This window comes from Sphaerodactylus townsendi, linkage group LG09, assembly GCF_021028975.2.
Source record: "Sphaerodactylus townsendi isolate TG3544 linkage group LG09, MPM_Stown_v2.3, whole genome shotgun sequence".
Taxonomy (NCBI): Eukaryota; Metazoa; Chordata; class Lepidosauria; order Squamata; family Sphaerodactylidae; genus Sphaerodactylus; species Sphaerodactylus townsendi.
This window is the reverse complement of record NC_059433.1, coordinates 47,757,064-47,783,710: the sequence shown is the minus strand read 5'-3', so window position 1 is coordinate 47,783,710 and position 26,647 is coordinate 47,757,064. Positions and strand designations below refer to the sequence as shown.

Here is a 26,647-nt window from a genome sequence, read left to right as displayed (position 1 = left end):
CTTCCCGTTTTCATAGTGATATTTCTACAAGACCCTTCAAATGTAACCAATGGAGTGTTTTACATATTAAGGCAAATTACTGAAAATGTAATGTCAGTTTTTGTACTATTATCTCCAAGATTTATGTATATATGTCACTTTCAGTGGCTCCAACAAATTCTTAATCTATACCTGGAGGTAACACAGTACAATCTATGTCATGTTAGTTAACAGACAGTTATTAAACTGAAATATTTGGGCTCTTTGCCATATAATTTTAAGCAACATATTACTAACAAATTTATATGCCTCTTGACCCATCATATGTCATCAACATTTGTGCTATCAATATGTTTAGCCCAAGGCAACAATGTCATCAGTCACTTAACCTGCATATATCTTCCACACATAAGAAAATAATTAAGTTCCTTGTGCTTTCAAAGAGAGATCTATAGGCCAATAAAGTGCATTTCTTAATCCCATAGATAGAAACCAAATTAATCAATTTGCATGCAAACATTTTCAACTTCAACTGACAGATTCTAGGAATTTGAGATGACATCTTTGCTGTTTTAATCCCTTCCAATGAACTCAATGCAGTCACGTACAGAGGTAGAGTACTAAGGACTCCACAGTCATTTGCACCTTAAAGGACAAGTCATTTCCATAGAGGAACTAAAAAGCTCAAGGATCCCTCTGAGGATGATCACCTTTTTCTCCAAGTTACTGCATTCATGAGCCAATTATGTGTAATTCAGAATCACAAGATCCACCACTGAAAATGGTTTATGCTGTTACCGAGGAATTCCCTATTCAGTTATTGCCCATTTTAATGAGATCGGAAGCATTTGCCTCATGGCAACACACTACTGATCTTCATCTAAATTGACCATTGCAGCTCATGAATATTTGATTCTCTATAATGCAATCTGAGATGCTAACATAAAAGACTAGGCTGGTGTTACTTGTATTAAAAATACAGAAGTTCTTACCTCTGAAATTGGCACTCTGAATTGGATTATAATAATTTGATTGGCTTATGACTGTTGAACCTTAGACGGTTTAACTTTGACTTTAGCATACTAGACACGGCACACTGTCATAAAATCAACTCAAGCAGGACAGTCAACCCAAGTTGTGAACACATCATAATACTGAAAGTTACAGCTACTGCAATCCCCACCTCCCAAGCTGGTAAGCTATAGATTAACTTGAATTTGGGTGCAATTTCATCTTTCTGTTTAATTGGAAATGTGATTATTCAAATGACTGCCAGATAGGCTGAAATCATTTGTCATGATAAATGCCTCAGCAAATTGCTCAGTATAATAGGAGGCAAAGTAGCTACATGCAGTCTGAACTGGTAGTGGTGGAAAGTGCCATCAAGTCACTGCCGACTTATGGCGCCACTGTAGGGTTTTCAAGGCAAAAAACAGTTGTTTGCTATTGTCTGTCTCTGCATAATGACTCTTGTCTTCCTTGGTAATCTCTCATTTTAGTACTAACCATGGCTGATCCTGCCTAGCTTCCAAGTTCTGACGAAGCCAGTTTTAAAAATACTGCACCCTCCAACTTCTCTGATTGTTCTTGTCTGCACTTAGGGTTATACACGTAATTGTAACCTAAACATAAGATGTTGAACTTGTACAAAGGCCCTTCCGTCCATTCAGAGTGTACTTGAAGTCCACAGGAAAGGAACAGGATCGGTAAGTTGGAATGCAATAAGGCAACTCAATGGTATCCAGAACCAAACACACAGTGTTGGCAACGTACTCAGCACACCTTTGCACATGTGAGCTCCTTCCCCAAACTCCATACTGTCCTGGCTCCATACTGGCTCTTATTTTTGCACTCAAATAGGATACAGCTGAAATAGGTTGGGTATAGAAATCAAAGAGCATTATACTACAAAAATTGTAGCATAAGCAGAATGTTACATTGAGGTAAATGATACCAAACTGGGTTGAGTTAAACCATGGGCTTAAAAATGTGACATTTCCAAGCGCAGCTCATTCCAGAACTGGGGGAAAAAAATCAGGGAACCCCTTTTCCTTGCCAACAATATTCTGAGGTACAGGAATTACTGGGTGAGCAAAGCAGCATTGGTTGGGATATATCTAAACTTCTGGATAAAAGACAATCACCAATAATAGCCTGCTGCTCTCTGGTAGTGGAAAGATCATGGAGATTTGTGTAATATGGCATTGAAGATCACCTTACTAGGCAGTTTTTTACTAGAGTAACTGCAATATGCAATAGGTTATTGAGTAGTTGAATTCACCACACAAATTAACATCTTTTAAAAATATTTGTTTTCATTATAAATATAAATATCACAGAAAGAAAAAATGAATTAAAACAAACATTACAATAATTAAAACAAACATTACAATTATATTAGTAGACTAAGAAAAAAAGAAGTTGGGGATATATTATAGATAATTTTGTATACAATGATAAACAATAGACCTTAATTATAAAACTGTTCTTGCCAATAGTGAATGACAATAATAAACATGAAATCCTGCTTATCTTAATAATCTAAAAATTATAACATACCTTATGCAATAGATAAAAAACCCACTGGCTAGTGTGGTTTGAGATGATGTCTGATTTGTGGGCTTGGTATCTGAGCTCAGGGATTTGGTGATGAGGGGCATCTGCCTGGGTGGGGAGGAAGAGGGGGGCTAGGGACCATATTCTGATACTGATGGGCAGGGGACATTATAGCACTGGGGTGCAGGGAGATAGGTTGCAGAGAAAGGATCCCAGATGTTTGCATGCTATCATCCCTTCTACTCTACCATCTTTATGAATCAATGTTATACATGCTTCTTGCCATGATGAGGGCAATATTTTCTCTTTACTTATTTCATTCATGACTTTCTGCAGTAGTATTATTAAATTTACTTCCACTTAAAACCCATTGCTGTAAATCCATCTGGACCTAGCTCTTTATCTTTTTTTCATTTCCTTTACAGCTTGTGGTGATTCTTGAATGGTAATAGTGTTATTCAGTATGCCCTTGTGTTCAGATGTAAACTTCTCAATATGTATTTCTTTTATGTATCCCTCAAGTACTCCTCTAGTCCATCTTCTGTTGCTGAATCATTCTTGTATAATTCCGAAAAGATAAGAACAAACTGTTCCTGTATCTCTTTTGCCATATGAGCAATTCAGTCTTTCTTCATGCCTATTTCTGTTCTTTCAATTTCTTTCCTTAAATAATGTGCCACGTAAGTCCTAGGTGTATTCATGTGATCAAAATGCTTCTGCCTTAAACAGCTTAATTTCTTCTGTACCTCCTCAGTTTCTAACATATTTAATTGGTCCTCTCAGTCCCCTAAACACCACAGTGGTCTATTTGGTACCATTAGCTGCTTGATTCTTTGCCACTAAACAGCAAAGTGAAGACTTGAGGGATCTTCTTGAATTCATGGTTCAACTCAGTTTGGCATCAGTTATCCCAGCACTTTAGTACCATTGGAATTTCTATCCATAGGGCAGCTACACAGACTGGTATTCCAAGGATGTGCTTCAGGCCATGTAACAATTCAGTCAGAGATGGAGGGGAGGAGTCCCAGTAACATGCTACAAACAGGGAGTTTCAGAAGTTCTGCTAGGCTAAGAAGGGACCAACCATCTTCATCTTTAAAGTCAGTATAATCCAGAACCCTCTTAGAGATCTCAGCATTTACACTCAAAGCATAGTAAACAGATCTGTGTATACCAGACTATAAGAGACAGGTGTTTGTCAAACTATTATCAGCTTTAGGAACATGAACCCTTGCAACGAACTGATTCAATGCTACATGTTTAAATCAGTCAATTTTCCTGAAAATAAGATTTTGGTGATTCATGGTACATAGAGGCCTACGGCCACATTCTTCCATTTCAAGGCCATACTTTCATCTCTGAAGAACAGAACATTGTTTACTTGTCAGGATGGGTTTTTTTAAAATTCCTTGATATACACGACCTGAAAGCATTCTGCTTCTTTAAAAAAGTTTCCAAGATATCATTTTCTAAATCAAATAACTTGTGATCACCATGCTTTTAACACACCCTCTATTTGTATTCCTTCAGATCCATTTATAACATTCTCTCTCCATCACTCTCATGGGAGGAATCATATGTCTATTGCAAACAGGGGTCTCTCGTCATGGAGAGACAGGATGTGGGAATTACACCTGAAGTAAACTTTCCCGATTCCCAAGGGAAATCTATGTATGTGGGACGGGGACCCGATGGCATAAACCGCAACTGGCTGGCTTTCTGTACCTCTTAAGGCCTAAGCTTTGGAAACCATACAAACAAGGAAATACCCACAATGCAACTGTTAGCAATTACATTTGCTGGAAATAGTTTCTTCTGTGGTCTGTAGCACAGGGAGCAACAGCCTGAAGAGAACCCTTGGATGCTAGTACGCTAAGTGAAGACAGCCTACATGGTAAACATTTCATGAGTGGAGCTTCAAGCACCTGAGGTAAGCTTTGCCATAATAATAATAATAATAATAATAATAATAATAATAATAATAATAATAATAATAATAATAATAATAATAATAATAATAATAACAATAATAATAATAATAATAATAATATAGACTTGATAGACTGCCCAACCCCCGGAGGGCTCTGGGCGGTGTACAATAAACGTAAAAAGCATTTACAATGTAAAATATCATAAAATAGTATACCAATAAAAAACACTAAAATACATGATAGCAGCAGTTCATATATCAATACAAATACAAATACTGATGGCGCTTGGACCAAAGGCCAGGAGGGTCAGCATTGCCCAAAAATAGATGGAATCAGTAACCAGGCAAATGTATTCTCATGCATATGTGTTAGAGGGACTGATTTACACTTGAACATTTTACAGCCAAGTTTTTCAGACATACTTATGGACTCAAAGTAAGGCTACTTTGCATGTTTTGGGGTGAAAGAATAGGGATGCTTCAGCTCGACACCTAATAATATCTTAATTTTGTCTTCTCACTTCACAGATAATGATTGTTGGTAAGCAGGAAGCTGCAACCAGAGAGAAACTTCTGGTATGGTGTGAAACAGCCTGCAGATGAATGACAGTCTTTAGGAAGTCAGCAGCCTATACATTATCATGAGGTTGCCTATAATACACACAGAGAGAGAGAGAGAGAGCATGCCTTACTGAGTGCTACCATTTATGTATTGCAAAGTGTTGGGTTCTGTTGTTCTAATGCATGACTCAAATGCTTCTCTCTCATGGGTAACTGGTACCTTTAATGCTATGTAGGACTACGGCACAAGTGTTTAATAAGGTCAGAGTCAGCCATTCTGTAGCTTCTAGAATTATAGAAAAAGTAAGAAATTATAGAAAAAGCTAGAAATAATTACTGCCTTATTTTCCTGCAGCCTTTGCCTACTTTGACTTGAACACCATGATTTACCTAATGAAAGCTTAATGTTAAAGGGAGGGACCTGGGAAAGTTCTTCTATCATGATCATGATTTAAAGTCCTTTAGTAGTAATTAAGGTAGATAAAAGTGCATTTTACATGCAGCAAGGAGACAGCCACTGATTTATTAAAATTTCAAAGAATACGCCCAAGCTTAAAGGCAAGTTAATACTCCTACAGGCTGTTAATTTGCTATTACAGTCAGTCAAGTGGATTCCCTCAGCATCAGTACTCTGAGAAGCAGAATATTCTAGCCAAAACTGATATGCCCCACACAGACTGCAGTTCTGGATACCTCCTTCACTATTTGCCCAATTCCAAATTGCAACTGTTTCTTAGAGATACCTGAAAGGATGCTCAAATAAATAGGGACAGCAGAAGCCCAAGCCATTCGCATTTATGTTTTTTCTGTTTCCATGCAGCTACAACATGGTCTAGTTTGAAATACAGTAGTGAAGTTTCCTGCTGTTGGTAATTTGCTCTTTACTTTTGGTGTGTGTACTAGCCTAGGAGAATCAAAGTTTTCCAGATGTTTCAGAATCCATAATTCCATCAAGCTACCAGCATGGCCAATTGGCCATGCTGACAGAGGATGATGGGAATTGTAGTTCCTGAACATCTGGAGAGCCGCAGGTTCCCTACCCCTGGTCTAGAAAGTCTATTTGCCTCCCTGAAGCAAAGCAGTTCTCTTGCGAAACATGAATTAGGAATGTCCTGTGAGGTTAACATTTATTGTAATTTCAGTTCTTGAACTTCAAATGACATAGCATTGATCGCCGAAAGTAAAGATGTTGGAAGTGAAGTCTGAAGCAGTCTATGCATTAATTTGTGAATCTTAGGACTACATGAACACAGACTGTGTCCCCATAATGCAACAAACAATGTGTCTTTCCATCCCCTTCAGGTGCACTTTGGAGATTATTTTAATCTGTGTGAGAACTTCAATTTCTCCTGGAAATATTGAAAATAAGAGTTGCTATTGATACCACCAATGCCCGGCACCAGAAATCTACACCTGGGTAGTAGAAATTACACATTTAGCTCCTCAAGTTGCTTATAAGACTTAAAAACGTCAGAAGATTTTTTAGAGGTGTTAATTTTGACTGACTAGATAGTGGGCAGCTCCCTGCTTAGCCACCATGATTGTTTCCTGCCCAGATGGCTTTAATGTGCACTTACTGATTCTGCCCCCACCCCACCCCTTTCTCTTGTGTTTAAGTATCTATTGATGTTGAAAGCGTAGCTGTTTTGTGACGAAGAGTTACAGAAACATGGTACCCACCAACATGGTGCCCAGTAGCGCCATGGCGCTTACCAACCCATTTCCTGGTATCTGTCAGGTATTTCTAGAAAGTAGGCTGGACTTTTGGCTGTGGGGATTTGATTGGCTGGAAGATTTTTAAAAACACTGGTTTGGCAACAGCTACCACTAAAGCACACGGATCGTCAATAAACGAAGGTAAGCTGCAGCAGCCGTTGTATGGTCGGGTCTACCTCCCGCAGCAGCTGTTTGGTGGCAGGGCCCACACCGTCATGTCAGAATTCCAAGATGCCCACAGAATCAAAAAAGGTTGGGAACTATAAAAGCTGGCTTGATACCCACTGTTATAATTAAATGAAAGGTACTTGCTGTTGAAAGATCATTCCGATGTATTTTTGATTGTTTTTAAATTTTCTTTAGCTACTTAAACTCGGGAAGAAATCTCATTAAGGAACCCCAGGACCTTTTCAAGAATAATATAATGGAAAGGGTGTAGGGTAAGTTCTGCTGAGAACAGAACTTCTTATATACTGCTGGAAATGAAGTCTATAAGAAAAGTTCTTGGAAAGACAAGAAGGTTTTGAAATGTTTAGAGACTCTAAACAGACAATAGAGGGAACCTGCGACTTGTCTTACAGAGATGTCAGAAACTATGGCAGCATGACTGTTATCATCACAGTAAAAGAGAAATGTGTAGTAACCCTTGCAGGAAGAACAAGAGGAAAATCACTCCCACTGTATTTAGCTGCTAGAGCTAAAACAGCCATTCTTGCACAAATTACAGAGAGTTCTCCATCTATAAAACTGACGAACACATCCAGCTATATAAAACATCCTGTAACAGACATATTTTACGAAGCAAAAAAAAGACAATCAGCCAAAAGATCCAGAAACAAACCACCATTTTTTAAAAAGTACCTCAACTCCAGATACAGGACTCGATGAATCCAAGGGTCTCTTTTTTCTTGGTCCAATGGCTGCCAGAGCTGCAAGATTAGCCTCCCTGTGCTGCATTTGTGCCAGTTCTAATTGCTGCATCTAATGTCAAGAGGAAAAAAAGGAAAGTATCAATTAAAATTAGATTACAGTGCCTTGAAAGCTTCAGCTGGATTCAAGCCATCTGCCCCTGGCTTGCCTTTTACACAAAGTCAGCGTATTTTAAACAAAGAAACAGTTTAGAATTTATCACATTCAAACCTGACCTATTAGCTCACATATTATGGTTCCTTGCAATGTGGAATTAGTGGCATTAAGTCTACAAAAACATGTTTGGGTAGCATTTAAGAACAATGTGTTGGATCTCAAGGTCTATTGCTGCTAACATGAAGTGCTTTTATTATCAAAAACTAAGGTTTCTTGCTTCCCGTCTCCTGCTGCAGCCCAGAGAGTCCACCAAAATACTGCTTTTGAGTGATGAGCCCACACCAGGCAGAGGGTGAATAGTATAAGGAGCAAACTGAATTTGCAATGAGAGGAGTAAACCATCAAAAAGTTGTTCTCTCCTTTTAGTGGTAGAAATTGATCTTGGATCAAATGGAATAAATTCAAAGCCTGGCTCTGATTTGTAACAGATTACAATATGTAAGCAAAAATAAATGTAAGCACTAAAATAAAATGGAGGGGAGGAGGATTATGTAAGCTGCTTTAGGTCCCCATTGGCAAGAAAGGCAGGGTACAAATGAAGAAAATAAAGAATGCTATATTCTGTTCCACAGAAAGATGATGGTAGAGTTGTATATTCCTCCACCACAGAACAAAGCATGCCAGACCTCCTTGGTTGTAGAATGCTCCACCTGGACCCTAGTGCCTACCTAGCCCTTCTCCCCCATCCATTTGAAAGTCGTTCAGTGAACTATAAATGCTCTTGTATCAAAGTACCATGTTCAATAATGCACAAAATAATAGTTTTGACAAAGGTGGCACATTAAAATGAATGATAATTCTCATACTCATTTGGGACTATATTCGAATGCAGAAACATACGATTTCTTTCAACCGCTGCACCTCAACTGACTGTGCTATCATCTTTCTGGGGGAGAGTATAGGTCCATTGAGTTCATCGTGAGACTGAATCTGATCAAAGCCACACATGTGCACATATAACGTGAGAACGCTATGCTATGAATTAATCAAACCCATTCAGTAATATTGCCCTCGAAGTGATATCAGGATTCCTGAGTTCTGAGATGTTCAGACTGTCGAACCTTGTTCACACATGCAGGTAATCACTATCAACCATTAAATGATAATCATGCAGGCATAAAACAGTCTTCTGTTAACTGGCTTGACGGTTGAAGTCTTTCACAACTGCTGTCAGGATGGGGAAGTTTCCTCTCTCTCAAGCAGTGGCGTAGGAGGAGCAGGAGTGGCGTAGGAGGTTAAGAGCTCGTGTATCTAATCTGGAGGAACTGGGTTTAATTCCCAGATCTGCCGCCTGAACTGTGGAGGCTTATCTGGGGAATTCAGATTAGCCTGTGCACTCCCACACACGCCAGCTGGGTGACCTTGGGCGAGTCACAGCTTCTCGGAGCTCTCTCAGCCCCACCTACCTCACAGGGTGTTTGTTGTGAGGGGGGAAGGGCAAAGAGATTGTCAGCCCCTTTGAGTCTCCTGCAGGAGAGAAAGGGGGGATATAAATCCAAACTCTATATCCAAACTCTTCAACTAAAAAGCAGAAACTTCTGAAACTGAGATGGGGGTATCAGTCGTGTATCAGAATTACTGTATATTTGTTCTGAAAGGAGATCAGAAGCCAGCTAGAAAGCATTTCAAGCCTATTTTCCCCTTCTTCGATTTTTCCCCATCTGTTTCAAGTACAAAGATTTTTTTTTAAAAAAACCCTGCGTAAAGATCAAATTGCTATGAAAACGTCTCAGAAATTGTAAAATGGTCTTTGTTGCTGCTGGCCTTTTTAATAATAATATATAGGTTTTTAAAGTTTGGTCTTGAAGCAGTCAGGAGTTTCCAGGTGACACAATAACCATTTTAGTTAATCTGACCTGGAGCACAAATAAAGTGAGGTACATTTTTAAAGCCCTTCCCAATAGTGAAATGGCATTTGCAGCATAGCTGTAATCACATGAGGCAATTTTTTAGAAGTGAAGCCTTCTCTGTTCTCTGCTCAGTTCTAAAACACTTTTCGTTACTACAGAAATTGATTTTTTTAAAACTTGTATAAAGTTTTCATATGCCAGGCTTCAGTATAATTAAGCTACCCTACCCTAGTCTTCATTTGGCAATAGCTCTACTGTCTTGCTGGTTTCAACAGGACATGTATGTCACTTGGGGAGAGCAGGGGTCACCCTCTCAGGTTATGGGAATCCATTCCTAGAGAAGAGGGGCTGCTAAAGGAGGTAAAGGGAAGAATAAACCAGGGGGGCAAACCTGTGGGGTGAGAGTCTGTCCAGGCACTCTGACAATGGTTAGCCTTTAGGGCTGTGGTCCAGAGTGAAGGCATACTCTTTAGACCAGCGGTCTGCAACCTGAAGAGCCGCAGGTTGCATACCCCTGCTTTAGACTAAGAAAAGGTTAGAACTGAAGGCCAGGAGGATGGATGCTAATCAATGCGTCTGGAGCCTTACTGGGCTGTTATGGGCAGCAATCTTAAATCCATGGTGTGCAGCAGCTAGGGGGCCCGAAGCAATGAAGGAGCCAGGGTTGGGGGCAACAATGAAAACCTGAGAGAGTGAAGTTAACTGCCCAAGAGCAGGAGGCTAATGGTCATATATGACATGGGTCTCTGATGGCAAGAAAGGAGATGAGGATTAGCTGCTGCATCAGTCATCCTTTCAAGTGCATGGAACCCTGTCCACCATGTAGCTTTCTCTGGGCATCACATCTACCAGAATTGTGCCTGATCATACCCAGTTTGCCCCCACTCACAACATGCCTGCAATATCCAATGCAACATACAGCAGTTCACAGCCACTTCTGCCATTGTATTATATTGTCCAAGCGCTATGTCGTCTTGGACATGGAACATGTCTTGCTGAGGTAAACTGATTTGCTTCATGTGCAAGAAAGTGTTATCTTGCATGAAGGTCAGTGAAGGGAAAGAACAGTCAAGTGTCACTTTACAAAGATGCTTCATTTGAGTGCAATTTTTTCATGTCTAACCTGAAGACTCAGCCAGTGAACCTCCCATCACATCCCACCAGCAAGCTATGCAAACAATGAAACAGCCATTTACTGCTGCCTGGTAAACAGCATAACAGATGACTATATTAAATGAAACAGTCTAGTTCTAGGATTTTACATTTTTTCTAATACTAAAGTTCAGCAATTGCAAGCAGATATTCCTAAACCAGCTGGACACCTGGCATCTTTTCAGGAAATTGATAAATAATCTGACTATTAAGTTGTAAGGCTGTACTGCCTCAAACCCAAGTAGAAACAATGCCTTCCAATATTATTATTGAAAAAAAATATCCTATATAAAAAGGTACCATAACAAGAAATAAAAAAAGAATGTATCTATGACGGACTGCAGAGGAGAAGTGTGATTTTAATAGTGCACATCTGTCACGAGCCATTTACAGTCAAGAGAGAGGCATAGAGGCCTGTAAACAGGGAAGCCATCTGATTGGCCTGCTCTACTGTGTGACACCCCTGTGTGCTGTGGTGGAAAGCAAATATACACAGACTAGGAGAACTGGTGGCTAGGTTATTGAGGGCCCAAGATGAAAGGCATATATATATAACAGAAGGGACAGATCTTCCAGGAACAGGGAAAAAGATTCCTAAAGACCAGTTAGTCTGCTTTATTCTCCTCTAAAGACAGTGTTCTATGTTTATTTTGGGGTTTCTATCTGTGAGGAATGAGTGGAGGTACTGAAGTTAATGTACCAAACCTGACAGGGTATACATCCATTAGCCAGAGTATCATCTGAAGTATAAGGAACTGAAACTGACCAAACTTATTTAAGTCTGTGAGAACAGATACTGCTTATCTGCCAAAAATCTCTGTTGTAAATATGTTTTTCTTGCCTCATCAATTCCTTTCTCCAAGTTATTCATCTCCCATTTCTACCTTCTGTTAAATAAATATTTTATTCTGTTTAAGTCATTTCTGCCTCAGTATTACTATTTGTGCCTTATCAAGGGGTTTGTAAAAAAAGTTTTTAAAATAGGCATCCTTCGCCTTACGGGGAATACAACTGGGCTGAAGAAAATTGCTTCTCATTATAAAACACTACCATATAAAAAGCAGCTCAGTCCCTGAGGTTAAAAAGGCAGGAAAATCTGACAAGCCCGGTCAAGAGAGTGGTTACCCTGCCTTGGTGATTTGAGAAAGATGTGTGGGTTCATCACAGTATCATTTGCATCCTGCCTTTCCAGCAAGAAACTCATGGTGAAGATTTCAATTCATATTTGAGTGGAGATGAGCCTACATTTCTCCCCCAATCAATCCTTGCTTTAAAAAAAAGATCTCCTGTTTTCTGAAGTGCTAGAAACCTAAACCATACTACATAGTTTGTTAAACTAGTTTGGCTCTGACTGACTCTGACAATCATACAACCAGATCAATGATAGTGCAGAGAAGCATTTATCATGTCATTCAAATGTGACATGCCTGCACACTACAGTAAAGAAAAGAAGAAGAAGAGTTTGGATTTATATCCCCCCTTTCTCTCCTATAGGAGACTCAAAGGGGCTTACAATCTCCTTGCCCTTCCCCCCTCACAACAAACACCCTGTGAGGTAGGTGGGGCTGAGAGAGCTCTGAGAAGCTATGACTCACTAGCCCAAGGTCACCCAGCTGGCGTGTGTGGGAGTGTACAGACTAATCTGAATTCCCCAGATAAGCCTCCACAGCTCAGGCGGCAGAGAGGAGAATCAACCGCGGTTCCTCCAGATTAGATACACAAGCTCTTAACCTCCTATGCCACTGCTGCTCATGGTTTTTAGTCATGGAAAAATGGGACAGAGGCTACTATGACTATTTCAACAAGCTCTAAATGTACTGTCAAAAGCTTTTATGGCCGGAATCACTTGGGTGTTGTGTGGTTTTCCAGGCTGTATGGCCATGTTCTAGTAGAACACAGCCATACAGCCCGGAAATCACACAATGCCCCAAGATCTAAATGATTTGTTCAAGATATAGAACTGTAAACACCATTTCAGTTTTATTTTTCCACCAACCTAGCCCTTCAGTGTCCCTTCTTTCACCAATCTAATCCTTCAGTGACAGTCGTAATACTGATAGCTTCGGTTTGTACTGTCATTTCCTGCCTACATCATCTTTGCTACTGAGCTTCCTTGAGGGCTGCAGAGATCTGAGCAGGTTTGCTTTCCCCAATTCTCTTTGTCAAGAAAACCCAAACACTCCAGATTCCCTGTGTGGAATCTCTAAGTTGCATTTTACATCAGTATTTTCTTATTGTGTCAGATGACCACTAGACCTGTAACCAAACAGTCTATACTTACCAAAAGTGCTTTTAAAAACCTTAACATTCAGAATGTAACTTTTAATAAGCAATATTCTGAGATATCTACACAGACATTTCATAGTGCCCTAAATCGCTTAATGCACATTTCAAAGATCGTTATGTTAATAATGCTACTACATCTATGTGGTTAAGGAAGCAAGCTACTTTGTTGGGAGAGTACTTTCAACTGCTACACAATAGTGCCTCTTTAGGCATTTGTTTAACATTTGAAATCACAGTGTCTGGCCAGCACATTGCTCTTAACATGAATTGGCAAGGCCTTTCATATAAAACAGTGCAAGTTTACTTCTCAACTAGCCATATTTCTTCCATTCCTCAACATTCAAAAAACATTCCAAAACACCACTGAACGTTTGAAAAATATGCAAGCAAAAATCAAACGCACATGACACAGTTGAATAGCTTACTTTCAACTTATGCAAACCCTTTGCTTTCTGAAATCATAGAATCACAGAGTTGGAAGAGACCCCAAGAGCCATCAAGTCCAACCCCTGCAATGCAGGAACACACAATCGAAGCAGAAATCCATGAAGTTCAAAGTGAAGTAAGGGTGAGAAGCAAAATATCTTCCTAACAGATTCTGATTGGAGAAATATATTCGTTTAGCGTCATTTTCAAGAAAACTACTTGCTGTAGATGGAGCTATACATGATGCAATGATCAACAGAATTAAATTGCAATTGAATGTCCAAGTCTAATGCTACTCAATTGCATACTGTGGTTTTCATGAATACACAAAAACCCAGAAGATATCCATCCTAATGTGGAAGTTTATATATTGGGTTGTGTCTGCTTCCGCAGTTACTTGGACCTACCTGGAGTTTAAACAGTCACGTGGAGACTAATACCTTTTGACTGAATGAATGTAATGCATTAACCGCTAAATCACGCTGCCACTTGGTGATTGACTGCTCCCTTAAAACACTGTATCCTTGCAGGGCACAGCTCTCAAACTTCCAGGAAGAAATTGAGATTTATTTGTTCCAGGTTCACAGTAGAAAGCCTGTATTTTGCAGCCAATAAATTATCAATGTATTAACATTTTTATTTCAAAACAACTCTAGATCTGATTGAATAAAATCAACTTAGGTAGAATAGGAATGACATGGTGATAAAATGACCACTCAGCTTACTAGGGATAATGTGTACACAACTAGGAAACACAGTGACAAACCACCCTGTAAACATAGTCAATGTCATGATGTGACTTCACCTCATGGGTCAGAAATGACCCGGTGCTTGAACTTTACCTTTTAAGAAAGAAAGGTTAAATTTCTTAGCTTCTTATCCAGAGCTTTGCCAATCTCACTGAATTCAAAATTCAAGAAATTTAGGGGTGATATGGCCTGGTCGGCTTACACAGATATTGTTACCTAGACCAACACATGACTTCACTGAAACCTCTGATTAGTGCCCTCTAAAAGCATGATATGATGTTCTTTTGAGAATGCTCCGATAAGACACTATTCTCACCATGGGATTATTTCTGGCATCAAACCAACTGTGTGGCATTGTTTTTTATGTTGAGAGCTAGTCTGGCAGAAGACCAACTTTTCACAACTCATTCTAACTAACAAGACCTCTTCCGTTTGGCCTGCTTGTTCCAGGCTGAAGAAAGGAACTATGACACTAACTTTTACAAGAAACCTAAAACCTAAGCAAGATGCAGTCAGGCTTTCCCATTCAAACGACATGCATAAATTCCATATACAAACTGCATAGCATATTTAATTAGTACTACTCTAATCAGCAAAGTCTGAAGCCTTCCTTCAGTCCAAGCAGTCTTCTCTTACTGGTTCTTCCACTGGAGGAAGATTTCAAATTTTGCTGAGCTGAGTGGTAGCATACAAGCCACTGTTTCTGGGCCCAAATTGTAAAAAGCTTCCTTTTGGTTTTTTATAATGCTGATATGTCACTCCTGTACTCAATTTTCCCAAATATATTTGATAATTTAGAATAATGCAGTTTAAGGTAATTATCTTTGGCTTTATTGTGGTAACAAAGCAAGATATTTAACTTATATGAATATATCAAACAGTGTGTTATTGTGCATTAATATATGCACATGAAGAACACTAAGGTTAGCAAAAGTTTATCTTATAATCCCCCATGCTTTTAAAAAAACCTAGAAATGTACTTCTCTATTCCACACCCTAATACAGAATTTTCTTCCAAGTTCAGGGTATATAAAGTGCCTTGATGCTTCACTTCTTGCCTGCCATCTTTTCCCCGTACGGATTCCATCCACTAAAGTCTGTTTCTGTGCTACCAAAACCACTTCAGTTTAATTCCTGGGACTATTCTCAATCAGAGTTTTGGTTTCCTTGTTCTGCACTTCTCTAATTCTACATAGCCTTAAATTACTTAGGTCAATCTCCAACTGAAAGGTGAGGAGCAAGATCTTATGTGTGGGTCACATGAGTGACTGTGCTGAGAACACCTTGGCAGGCAAGATCTTGGCAGGCTGATAAGACCTCCCTCCCATTAACTTCAAAGACACTCAGGATCATGCAACTTTTGTAGTTCAAGGTCTAATTCTGAATCACTACTGCGACAGTGAACAGTCTTTCTATTCACACTAAGTTGTCAAGACTCTTCTAGTACTTTGGCAAGTTGGAGTAGCAAAAGGAAGAAAAAAGATAGGACAGAGTCACTGAATGGAAAAAATGGCAAAATGCTAACAGGGGATGGAGAAAAGGCAGAACTACTCAACACCTTCTTTGTCTCAGTCTTTTCCAAAAAGGAAATGGTGCTCAGAAAGGCGGGCCAAAACAAACACAATGAATTTCAACAGAGAAAATGTAAAATACTGCACTTAGGCAGAAAAAAAATGAAATGCACAGATACAGGATGGGTGACTCCTGGCTTGACAACATGCAAAAGGGATTTGGGAGTCTTAGTAGACCACAAACTGAACATGAGTCAGCAGTGTGAATGTGGTGGCCAAGAAAGCCAATGCAATTCTGGGCTGTATCAATAGGAGTATAGTGTCTAGATCGAGGGATGTAACTGTACCTCTCTATTCTTCATTGGTTAGACCTCACCTGGAATATTGTGTACAGTTCTGGCCATCTCAATTCAAGAAGGATATTGACAAGCTGGAACAGGTCCAGAGGAGGGCAACCAAAATGGTAAAAGGTCTGGAATCCATGCCCTACGAGGAGAGACTTAGGGAGCTGGGTATGTTTAGTGAAAAGAAGGTTAGAAGCAACATGATAGCCATGTTTAGATATTTGAAGGGATGTCATGTTGGTGAGGGAGCAAGCTTGTTTTCTGCTGCTCCAGAGACTAGGACCAGGAGTAATGGGTTCAAGGTGAAGGCAAAGAGATTCCACCTAAACATCAGGAAAAACTTCCTGACAGTAAGGGTTGTCTGACAGTGAAATGAACTACCTTGGAGTGTAGTGGAGTCTCTTTTTTTGGAGGTTTTTAGAGAAAGCACGGATGGCCATCTGTCAGGGGTGCTTTGATTGTGTGTTCCTGCACTGCAGGGGGTTGGACTTGACCCTTGGTGTCTCTTCCAACTCTATGACTCTATGATATCCAAAGTACTATATTACAGAATGATACTGGGAATCGATGCTTGCTATGTGTAGAAAACCATGCAAAGTAAAATGTTCAACCATTTTCCCAATTAAACATATCAGGGCTAAACTTGGAGCCAAAGTGGGAAGACAACAGGGTTGTTTAAAGCATGGCATTTTCTGCACTGTATTCTGTGCACAGACATCATTGCAGCTATCTATATACAAAATTTTCAGAACCTAGAAGCTACGAGCTCTGACTTGAATATGCTCTGTGTAGAAAGAAATAGTTCTACCCCAATTACTATTTCAAATTACTATTTCAAATTATGGTCCCTCCTAACACACACCTAAAATGCAACAGCTGATGCTAACTGGAGGGAATTATTGCTGTCTGCTTCATCCCAGATAAGCAGAACACAGACAGTATGGCAATGCCTGGGCCCACAGTAGAAGCACCCACTTCTTCTCTACATCCATTGCAATAAACTTCATGGCTTCCACTCCTAAATTGGGCCCGCCTGACCAAATATCCCTTCTCCCAGGTTTTTCAAAACCCGGTAAAATTGGTATTTCTTTTGAAAACTCCGCACCAAAACCATGCCCATGTGAACACTGCAGGAGACGGACCGGTTTACTTTTCCCACCTCACCACCTGCTCTCCCCGCCCCTGTGCCCACCTCCCTGGTCTCTTCTGACCTTGCATTCTTCTGTCATGGCCAGCACTCCTAGCCCTCATCCCCCTCGCCAGAGAGCAAGGGAACGTCTTGGATCAACTCCTTTTTCAAGAGAAAAAAAGGTGTGTGGAGACGAGCGTTGGCTCCTTTTGCAAAGAGAAAAGGGGAAGGGGTGGACACGAGCATTGGATCCTTTGCAAAGCTAGAGAAAAGGGTGTGTCCGTCCTGCTTGGTTTTACTGTGCATCAGTCAATCACAAGCCTTTGGAGGGGTAGAGCCAATCAAAATGCAGAACACCGGGACAGTTTGAGCATGCGTGCTGCATCTACATTGTAAAAAAAAAAAAAGGCGGGCTTGTGCAAAAGAAACTGGAATACTTCTTCCCGGTCTTAACTCTATTCCTTCATGGAAATGGGCAGCCGTGTGAAGGGAAAAACCGAAATAAAAACAACCCTGTATGTATGATCCCAGGTCTATCCCAGGATATTTGGTCCGTGGGGAAAACCCCTAATACAGCTTCCTCAGTTACATTCCACTACACCCTTGGTCATATTGGAATGACTGAATTTTGTGTTGTCACTATAGTATTTAAAGGTTCAAGGCATTAGTTCACTAGAATATTCCAGTATGGCCACTACGACTCTTGCAAAAACAAGTATAGATTAGTTGCAGCCAGTGGTAGGGAGACATTGATGGAATGAGACTAAGTTAAACAAGGTGTCCATTTCCATAAGCACAAATTCTGATGGAGAAAGCCAAGTTCCGTCACTCCTGCTCTTCCTCTATTTCGTGGGACTTCTTCCACTTCAATTGAAGTCTGGCAAACTGATTTTGAAACCTTTTTTCTGGATTGCCATGTGTTTTGCCTCAGCTCCTACATTAATCCAAACAATAAGGGACTTTATAGCATTCATAAATAACCTGCTGCTGCTGCTATTGGCACCTCGAAGCCAACCGTGGCAATGTTAAGCAACAACAAATTTCATAGTTCAAGAGGCACAGTTAAGAAAAAGGTTGCTCAGAAAAAAAATCACTCATTTACCACAGAGATCCTTAAAAATGGCATGAAATCAGTCAAGTAACTATAGAAACCAATTTCTTCAGCTCTGTATCACACATCTCACACCTCAATTGTCTTTATTATTGTCTGCTGTCAGATCCTTAATCAGAAATGTGAACAGACTTGATTTATTCAGCGGGGAAAAGAATCTGTAGGTCAAGTAAAAAAAATTTCTCATTCACACAGTCTTCAACCTTAGGTATTTTCATTTAATTCTGTTCCCACTAGCTCTGGGGGCAACTCCAGTGAGATCCAATATTAAGGCTCAATTAAAATAAGCTCCAATTAGTGGAGCTTTTTTCTCTCCGGCTAGAAAAGTCAGGAAATGGATATTGGGAAATGTAAAAAGTCAGCTACTGAGAGGAGGCTGCAGCAGACATAAATGAACTTATTTGTTGATTTCTGCAGTTGCTATGCAGAGGCCTCTGGGAGTAAAAGCTTAACCAGTCTAAGCTATAAACTAAAACCCCTGCAGCTAAACATGAACTGTGTGAAACAAGGGCTCCATTCCAGAACAGAAAACTGCTGGGCCCAGAAAATTAAAAGCCAGAGGCGTTTTCCATTTAAAACTAAATCCCAGTACCGCCTCCCAGCCAAAGAATTATAAGCAGTATCAGATTTACAAAACGAACAATTACCCTGGAAAAATGTAGCCTATTGTACGGTCCCAGATGCTAAATCTCAAAGTGTCTTTTTTTCTAATCCCACATTATATTCCTACCAAGCACACTGCTATAGTTTAGGCCTGTCTAGAAACCGTTCTTTGTAAACTATGAAAATAAAATGTTAAGAGCTCATAATTCATTGACCTCATTTGAAGTGCTGCCCTTGCCTGCGGCAGTTCCCGTCCTTCCCCAAGGCCTCTGCAAATGGTATGCAACAGCAAAATAAACCCTGACCTAATTGCCAGGAGAGGGCTGCCAACCTTCCCTCAAAAACACAAAGGCAGGCATGGTGACTTGAAAAGTCCTACCTCTTTTGCTTTCTGCTTCAATCGCAGTTGTTCTGGATCTTCTTTACCGGAACGGCTCTATCAAAAAAAGAAAATTAATACAAATACCAATGGCTGAGCACGGCATATACAATATATCCTTAAATATTTCATAAGTTACAATTTTCCCTTTTGACTGGAAAGTTTAGCTGTAGGGGCTTAATGCCTCAGTCCAGACTGGCTCCCTGCAACACTCCCTTCACCGGGGAATGCTGCCTCTGCTTTAGCCCAGAGGAAACAGAAACCAGAAATGATGCTAACATTGTCAGTCAGCTCCAGTCTAAGCGTGATGATGTTCAAGTCAGCGACAGACTGGGGGGGGGGGGGGGGGGAATATGTTTTAGTAAGGGAGAAAGATCCATTTTTTGTTGAGTACAGCAGGCTTCCTTAAGTAAAGACTTTTCGCTCTTGTTCTACAATGTCTGAAGATTCTGAAATATTTACAAAGGTGATAACTGGCTATATTTTACTCTCAGTGAAAGCTAATGAGAAAAAAAATCCTTGCACAGTAGCTGAGGTACTACAGGCATGAGCTGGAAGTTTCCCATTCAAAAGTCAGCACAGTCATGCACTCACTGGGCACCCTTTAGCAAGATGATGTATCAGGCAGCTCCAACCACCACTGATATAGCTATAAAACTGATTTATTTTATTTTATTAGATTTTACACCCTGCCCCTTCCCAGCCAAAGCCAGACTCAGGGTACCTTATCCACGATTTAATATTTTTATTTTTATTTATTTATTTTCAGATTTCTAGACCGCCCCATCCCCTAGGGGCTCTGGGCGGTGCACAACATAATGACCATCAGGTACAGTTAAAAACAACTAAAACTTTTAAAAGCAGCGGTAAAATAGAAACTGACTATAATAGATAAATTAATGTATAAGATGGCATCCGCAATCCCAATTTCAAACCCTCTTATGGGAGGGAAGAGCAGCAAATCCCAAGATGACAGGCGCAGATGTACGGCCATGGGAGGGGGCACCATCAACGGCTGGTACCTCCAAAGGCCCGGTGGAACAGCTCCGTCTTACAGGCCCTGCGGAACTCTGTCAGGTCCCGCAGGGCCCGGACAGCTGGTGGTAGAGCGTTCCACCAGGCTGGGGCCAGGGCTGTAAAGGCCCTGGCCCGTGTGGAGGCCAGCCGTATCATCGAGGGGCCAGGGACCACCAGTAAGTTGGCCTCTGCTGAACGAAGAGGCCGTATTGGGACATGTGGGGTGATGCGGTCCCGAAGATACAAAGGTCCCAGGCCGCGTAAGGCCTTAAAGGTCAACACCAACACTTTTGAAAATGATTCGGAACTCTACTGGGAGCCAGTGCAGCTGGCGTAGCACAGGCTGGATATGATCCCAGATGGCATTACCTGTAAGCAAACGCGCAGCTGCATTTTGGACCAGTTTTAACTTCCGAATCAGACGCAAGGGAAGGCCCGCGTAGAGCGAGTTACAATAGTCTAATCTGGAGATGACTGTTGCATGGATCACTGTGGCTAGGTCGGTCTGGGAGAGAAAGGGGGCCAACCGCCGGGCCTGGCGAAGATGGAAAAAAGCAACCCGGGTTATATGGGCCACCTGGGTCTCCATTGATAGAGACGAATCCAGGTGGACCCCCAGGTTGCGTACGGAGGGGGTCGGAGCCAATGAGACCCCCTCCCACACCGGCGGCTGAAACGTCCCCCTCTCCCCCTCACGGCCCAGCCAGAGGATCTCCGTCTTCGATGGATTCAGTTTTAACCTGCTCTGTCGCAACCAACCAGCAACCGCCTCCAAACCAAATATCAATTCATAAAATCAAATTCGGTAACAATAATAGCAGTTAGCATTAAAACTTTGAAATGCAATATTCAATATTGATGGCAACTAATCAGGTATCCATAGAACCACTATACAGCCTAAAATCCATCATCACCCTGTTCCATTACTTATCCAATCACTGTCACAACAGGGAAGGGGGGGCAAGGTCAGGAGGCCAGCAAGATAAAGCGGATTCAGGACTGCCTCAACCAAAGGCCCAGTGGAACATCTCTGTCCTGCAGGCCCTGCTGAACTTGTTTAGATCCTGTTGGGTCCTGATGTCACCTGGTAGAAAGTTCTATGAGGTTGGGGCTGGAGCCCAAAGGGTCCTGGCTCTGGTTGAGGACAGCCAAATGTCCTTGGGGTCAGGGACCACCGGAAGGTTTCCACCAGAATAACCAAGTGTTTCTCCGTGGGCAATATGAAGAGATGCAGTCCTGAAGATACGAAGATCCCAGATAAATTCCTCAGAGACAGATGGAGTTGGCACACGTTATGAATGATCAGTGGCAACTGCCACAAAGGACGTACATATTGTCTACTTTTGCAACTGGGAAGGAAGTCATTTGGGATCCAAGCTTAAGGTACTGTGTCGCTCTAGGCAAGCAGCCTATGCACACTGCTGCCATCCCTAACAAAGAAACGACAAAGGGGACAAAGGACAGGGGGGATAAAGTAAGCTTTGGTTGGAGAGGAGCAGAAGATAGTGGAAATGACTGGGAGATCAAAGGCCTTGTGGCAAAGCATGAAAGAAGGCAAAAAGGAAATGAAATTTAGTTGGCTGTTTGGGGAGAAGAGGTGGATTGAGTCTCTTAGAAAGTAAAGATCTCTGGATTTTTAAAAAGTGGTGATGGGAAGGGAACTGTTCTTGCACAGTCCTTTTTATGTGATACTAAATTCGTCAAGTTATTTCTCATGTTAACTTACCGTAGTAATGCAAGCCTGAATTTATTTGTCTGTATTGTAAGCTGCCTTAAGTATTGTGAAAAAGTTGAAGTATCTCTGTGGGGGCCATCATCTAGCATCTAAAGAATAGTATCATGGCAGCTGTAAACATGTGTCTGGAATTCACCTTCTTAGATTCCAGATGGGTGCTCCAATCGTTTAATGCTGTACCATACAAAAAAGCCCTGACCTGGATGCAGATGCGTAGAGGCAATGGGGACATCCGGGGTGGTTTGTCCCAGGTACCGCCATTGCAGTCACATAGCGGGGCCAAGGGAATTTCGGGGGTGGGATGTTTTGGGAGCGGGAGGGGGCGTGTGGGCAGCTCATGCCCCAGGCACAGTTTCCCCTCCCTTCGTCACTGCCTGGATGGCCCAAGCTAGCCTGAATTTATCAGATCTTAGAAGCTAAGCAGGATTAGCCCTGGCAAGTATTTAGATGGGAGACCTTCGAGGATGGATGCATCAAGTACAGAGGCAGGAAATAGCAAGCCACTTCTGAATGTCTGTTCCCTTTAAAACCCTACAGAATCTCCTGTGACACCACAGCAAAAAAAAAATCCTTTGTGCACAGAAATGCAGTGCTGTTAGGGAAACATGCCATTTGGTTTAAGAGAAGAGCTAGGGCAGTATTCACCATTCAAAACCCTGCAGAAGTCATCCGTTTAGGTTCCCACCTTATCTTACTCATGATATAAGCAATAAAGCTGCTGTACTGCTTTCTGGGATGAGGGTGAGATAGAAATTCAAATAAATAGTTTCATACACTGAGCTTGCTTAAACTTCATGCACCCATTTTGCCTTGGTTTTCCAGTCCCGATCTTTTTCCTCTGCCCTCGCAGTAATGCTAAAGAAATGTTCAACATGAAATTTAAAATGAATGACAGTGATTGCCTATTGAAAGGCCTAAGGTCAAGAAATGCAAGCAAGGCATTAATTGGTATTTAAGATGTTGTATGAGCGGCCGACAATAGATGTAAGCAAGCATCACATATTATATAAATTGTAATAATGAATTTTAATTCTATGAAAATAAAAAAATAATTTAAAAATACAAGCAAGGTACAGTACTAATAATAATTGTACCCTTTTGACACTGTAGAATTTCCATTTTTTAAAATCCTTGGAATAATAGCTTTAAATTGTAACGCTTCCAATGGATAACTTTATGACACTCTTATATTTAATTATTAACGGTAACAATCAAGGTTGTGGTTTTGACGCACTCATCCACAAGGCTTGCGGAAAAGGGGCAAGTTTAGAGAATGAGTGTTTGTCCGAGTTGGCATGACGGGTGCAAAACAGGAGTTCCAAACAGGAACAGGTAATTCGTTGTCAGTTGGGCCAGAGCAGTTGGAAATGAAGAGACATGAAGAACATTCCAAGGAGATATAAAAACATCCCATCCTCATGGGAGAGAAACCCTATTCCTATCTTCCTGTTTCCTTTCCTCTTGCTAATCCCAACTCTATCACATTTCTCTTTTCCCTGTCACTACTCTTCCCCTCCCCAGTCATCCCAAGACTCTTCTCAATGCCATTTTGGGCTGAGGGTACGCAACTCTGAGCTAGAGAAGTTCTGCCTTCAACCTACTGCATAAGCTGGACTGCAGCAGTCACTCAGAACAGAGAGCACATACACAGTGCACTTTTTGCTTCAACCCAAAGGTGGTGGAGAGGCCTTCTTCCTCCCTTTCATGTCCTTTATCCTCCAACACTCCTTCCACCACTGCCATGTCCTCTGCTGCTCTTGCCATCACCATTTTCTCTTTCTGATTCCACATCTCTTGCTGACACAGTCTCTTCCCTACTCCTTTCCCTCTGCCACCCTTGGCACTGCTGCCACATGCTGCAGCACCATTGACAGGGGCAGCTAGCCAACTCCTACAATGACAACTGAGATCTCACAATGCTATGTTGTGAAGTCTCACTTTTTTCTTTTCACTGCGTGCATTTTTAAATTCCCTTTGCTTTTTAAATTTTCAGATTTTCTGCAAACCTGGGAGGAGGTTGGCAAAAAAAAATTTGCCTTAGTTGTTCCTAATCTTATTGCGTGGATTTTTGATTAGCACTTGGGGGCCCATTGTTTAGAATTAGATATGCAGATTGTAATGCTGAAGGAGGACCAGTCTTCAAGCAACATTAAGGTAACCCAACAGGGAACTGGAGCTTTTCACCTCACTGATATGGACTCTAGATCTGTGTGTGAGTATACATTGGCAGCTGCAAGCTTTTCTTTCCTGCCAGAAAACTTAGTTTCATTTTATGCACTGAACACTGGGAATCTGCAGTCTCCACAACTAAATAAGGGACCTGATGTCTAAACATTCAAGGGCCTTGTGACTGAGTATGCATCTCTTACATGGATGCATCACAGTACCAATTAAACCCAGAAAATATTCAGAAGGAAGGTTTAGAGGGTGTTCAGCTGTTCTGGGTCTTGTGAATGACAAACCTTTCCGAATTCTCTCACCTTGGCTGCTCGAAGCAACATTTCCCTTTCTTCTTCATCCTTTCTTTGCTTCTCCATATGATCCAGTTTTTCAAGAAACCTCAGCTGAGTCCGAGCATCACTTGACATGGCATACATGTTGTTGTCCTGAAAGAAAAACCTGGTTGTCAGGTTATGATTTTACAGATCAAGTAGGATCACTGTCTGTCCTGGTTTAAAACCAATTTCCCATCTGCTTTGATAATTAAGATGCAACAAAATGTTTCAGACTACTGTTATTTTCAAAAGGTTTCTATGAATATTTACTCATCAAGCAATATGAGATTGGTGTCTGTGAAGTACTTTGTTCCATGGACAGCACCCCCGCCCCATCTATGTATTGATTTGTCTATTTATAGAAAAATATTAAGCCAGGTTTCTCCTCGTTTTCTGTCCTGGTTGGTAACTCAGGTGTATGAAGAAATAATTTTATTTGATGTCCAATTTCAGCCTGCCAAGTCATAGGTCAGATCCAGCATTCAATAGTAGCCAGATGGAAGCCCAGGAAATTTGCAAGCAGTGAAAGAGAGATGATCATCATCTACATTATAATTTAATCTATGAAAATAATTAGGAAATCGATAAACCACTACAGGAAAGTGGGAAAAATTAACATATTTTGTAAGACAGTTAGATCTCTCCATAAACTTAGTTTCTCCAAGTTTTAAAAGCATTGCTGCAACATCGTCAAACATGGTGGATTTGACATTTGACTTCAAGGAATGTGTCTTCATTTATGGTGCTTTCAATTATGTCTCTTATTCCACTGGGAGGGAGAGAGACTACATCTGGTTTCAGAATAGTAAGGCAACCATGCTAAAGCAGAAGCACTCTTTATAAAGGATTTTTGCAGTAACCACTGATGGCTAATGAAGAAAGTTCTGTTTTTGAATGCAGTGGCCATATTTCCTAAAAACACAAACAATGAATCCCACTTCATGCCAATTTTATACTACACTGATCATCCAACACAACAGTCTGAAGATGTTCTGTGAAGTCTAGGTTGATCACTTATCATTTAAGCTGTTGTCATGCAGTCAGTGTACTTTACATCCTGGTTACGTGTATGTACATATGTAATGTTAGCTGCCTCCTCTGGAGACTAGTTCTGATTTTTACCCTTTAGAAAGCATGGGTTTTGGAAATGAAAAAAGCTGACACTGACCTAGATCGGATGGGTAAAAACAGGAGTTGACTCAAAGTGCTATTTTCTATCAGGATGCTTTTTCCAATTTCCTTTTGATTTCCCCCTCCCACCATTCCAGAGGATCCTTTGGAGTAGCCTTTGAAGAAACTCTGTGTGGATCCACTAGCAGAAAACAACCACTGGATTCAGTCTCAAATTCTCTGAAAAGGCAATTTATCCTATCTACTGCCCTAACTGTCAAGACTGAAAATTCACTAAATGTTTTGAAACGCTGGAGGTTTAAGTTTTCCTACAGCTACTTGCGAAGCAGCCATGTCAAGTCTAATACTAACCATCCATCTTCATTATCTTCCCTATCTATGGGTTATATACAGATGTACTTCGAAGACACTAGAGATAAAAAAATGTGGTTGGGAGAATTCTCAAATACCAAGTAATGCTTTAGGACTTACTGATGAATGAACTGTGGCAATAAAAGAGAAGAGATGACTTTTCTTTGTTAAGCACTATGGTGCTGTAAGAGTTCTGACTTCCAGTAAGATTGCCTTTACAATTACTACCCAATGCTCTAATGCTTACTTCCAGGAGTTTTACACTGCAGTCTCAGAGGTTCTGGGCTTGATCTTCAAGGCCAGGTGAAACAGCACTTTGCTTGAATTCTCCAGAACAGCACAAGCCTCCATAAACAGATGTTGTTCCTACCATTAAGTGTGGTTTGGCAGAACATTATAGCCAATATTTTGTAGATCTAAATAAAATAATTCTTCACGGTGGATTTAGGATGCACATTTCAAATGTAGCCATAAAGTTACCCAACTTTCTGCAAAAAAACCCCGAAAGAGCACAATGATGCCAATAGACTACAACCATTATGATTTCCTT

The 26,647-nt window shown here is 40.9% G+C and overlaps 1 protein-coding gene across 1 annotated transcript in view; it reads right to left on the bottom strand.

Moving 5' to 3' along the window:
* The window catches only part of TAF4B (TATA-box binding protein associated factor 4b), a 75,569-nt gene that overhangs the window by 6,698 nt on the left and 42,224 nt on the right, over window positions 1-26,647 (bottom strand). The window contains exons 12-14 of the mRNA XM_048508448.1: window positions 24,601-24,726; window positions 19,369-19,425; window positions 7,604-7,723 (exon numbers count right to left, since the gene is read on the bottom strand). Of these exons, the coding sequence (XP_048364405.1) occupies window positions 7,604-7,723; window positions 19,369-19,425; window positions 24,601-24,726 (303 nt within the window). The remainder of the gene's footprint in view (window positions 1-7,603; window positions 7,724-19,368; window positions 19,426-24,600; window positions 24,727-26,647) is intronic.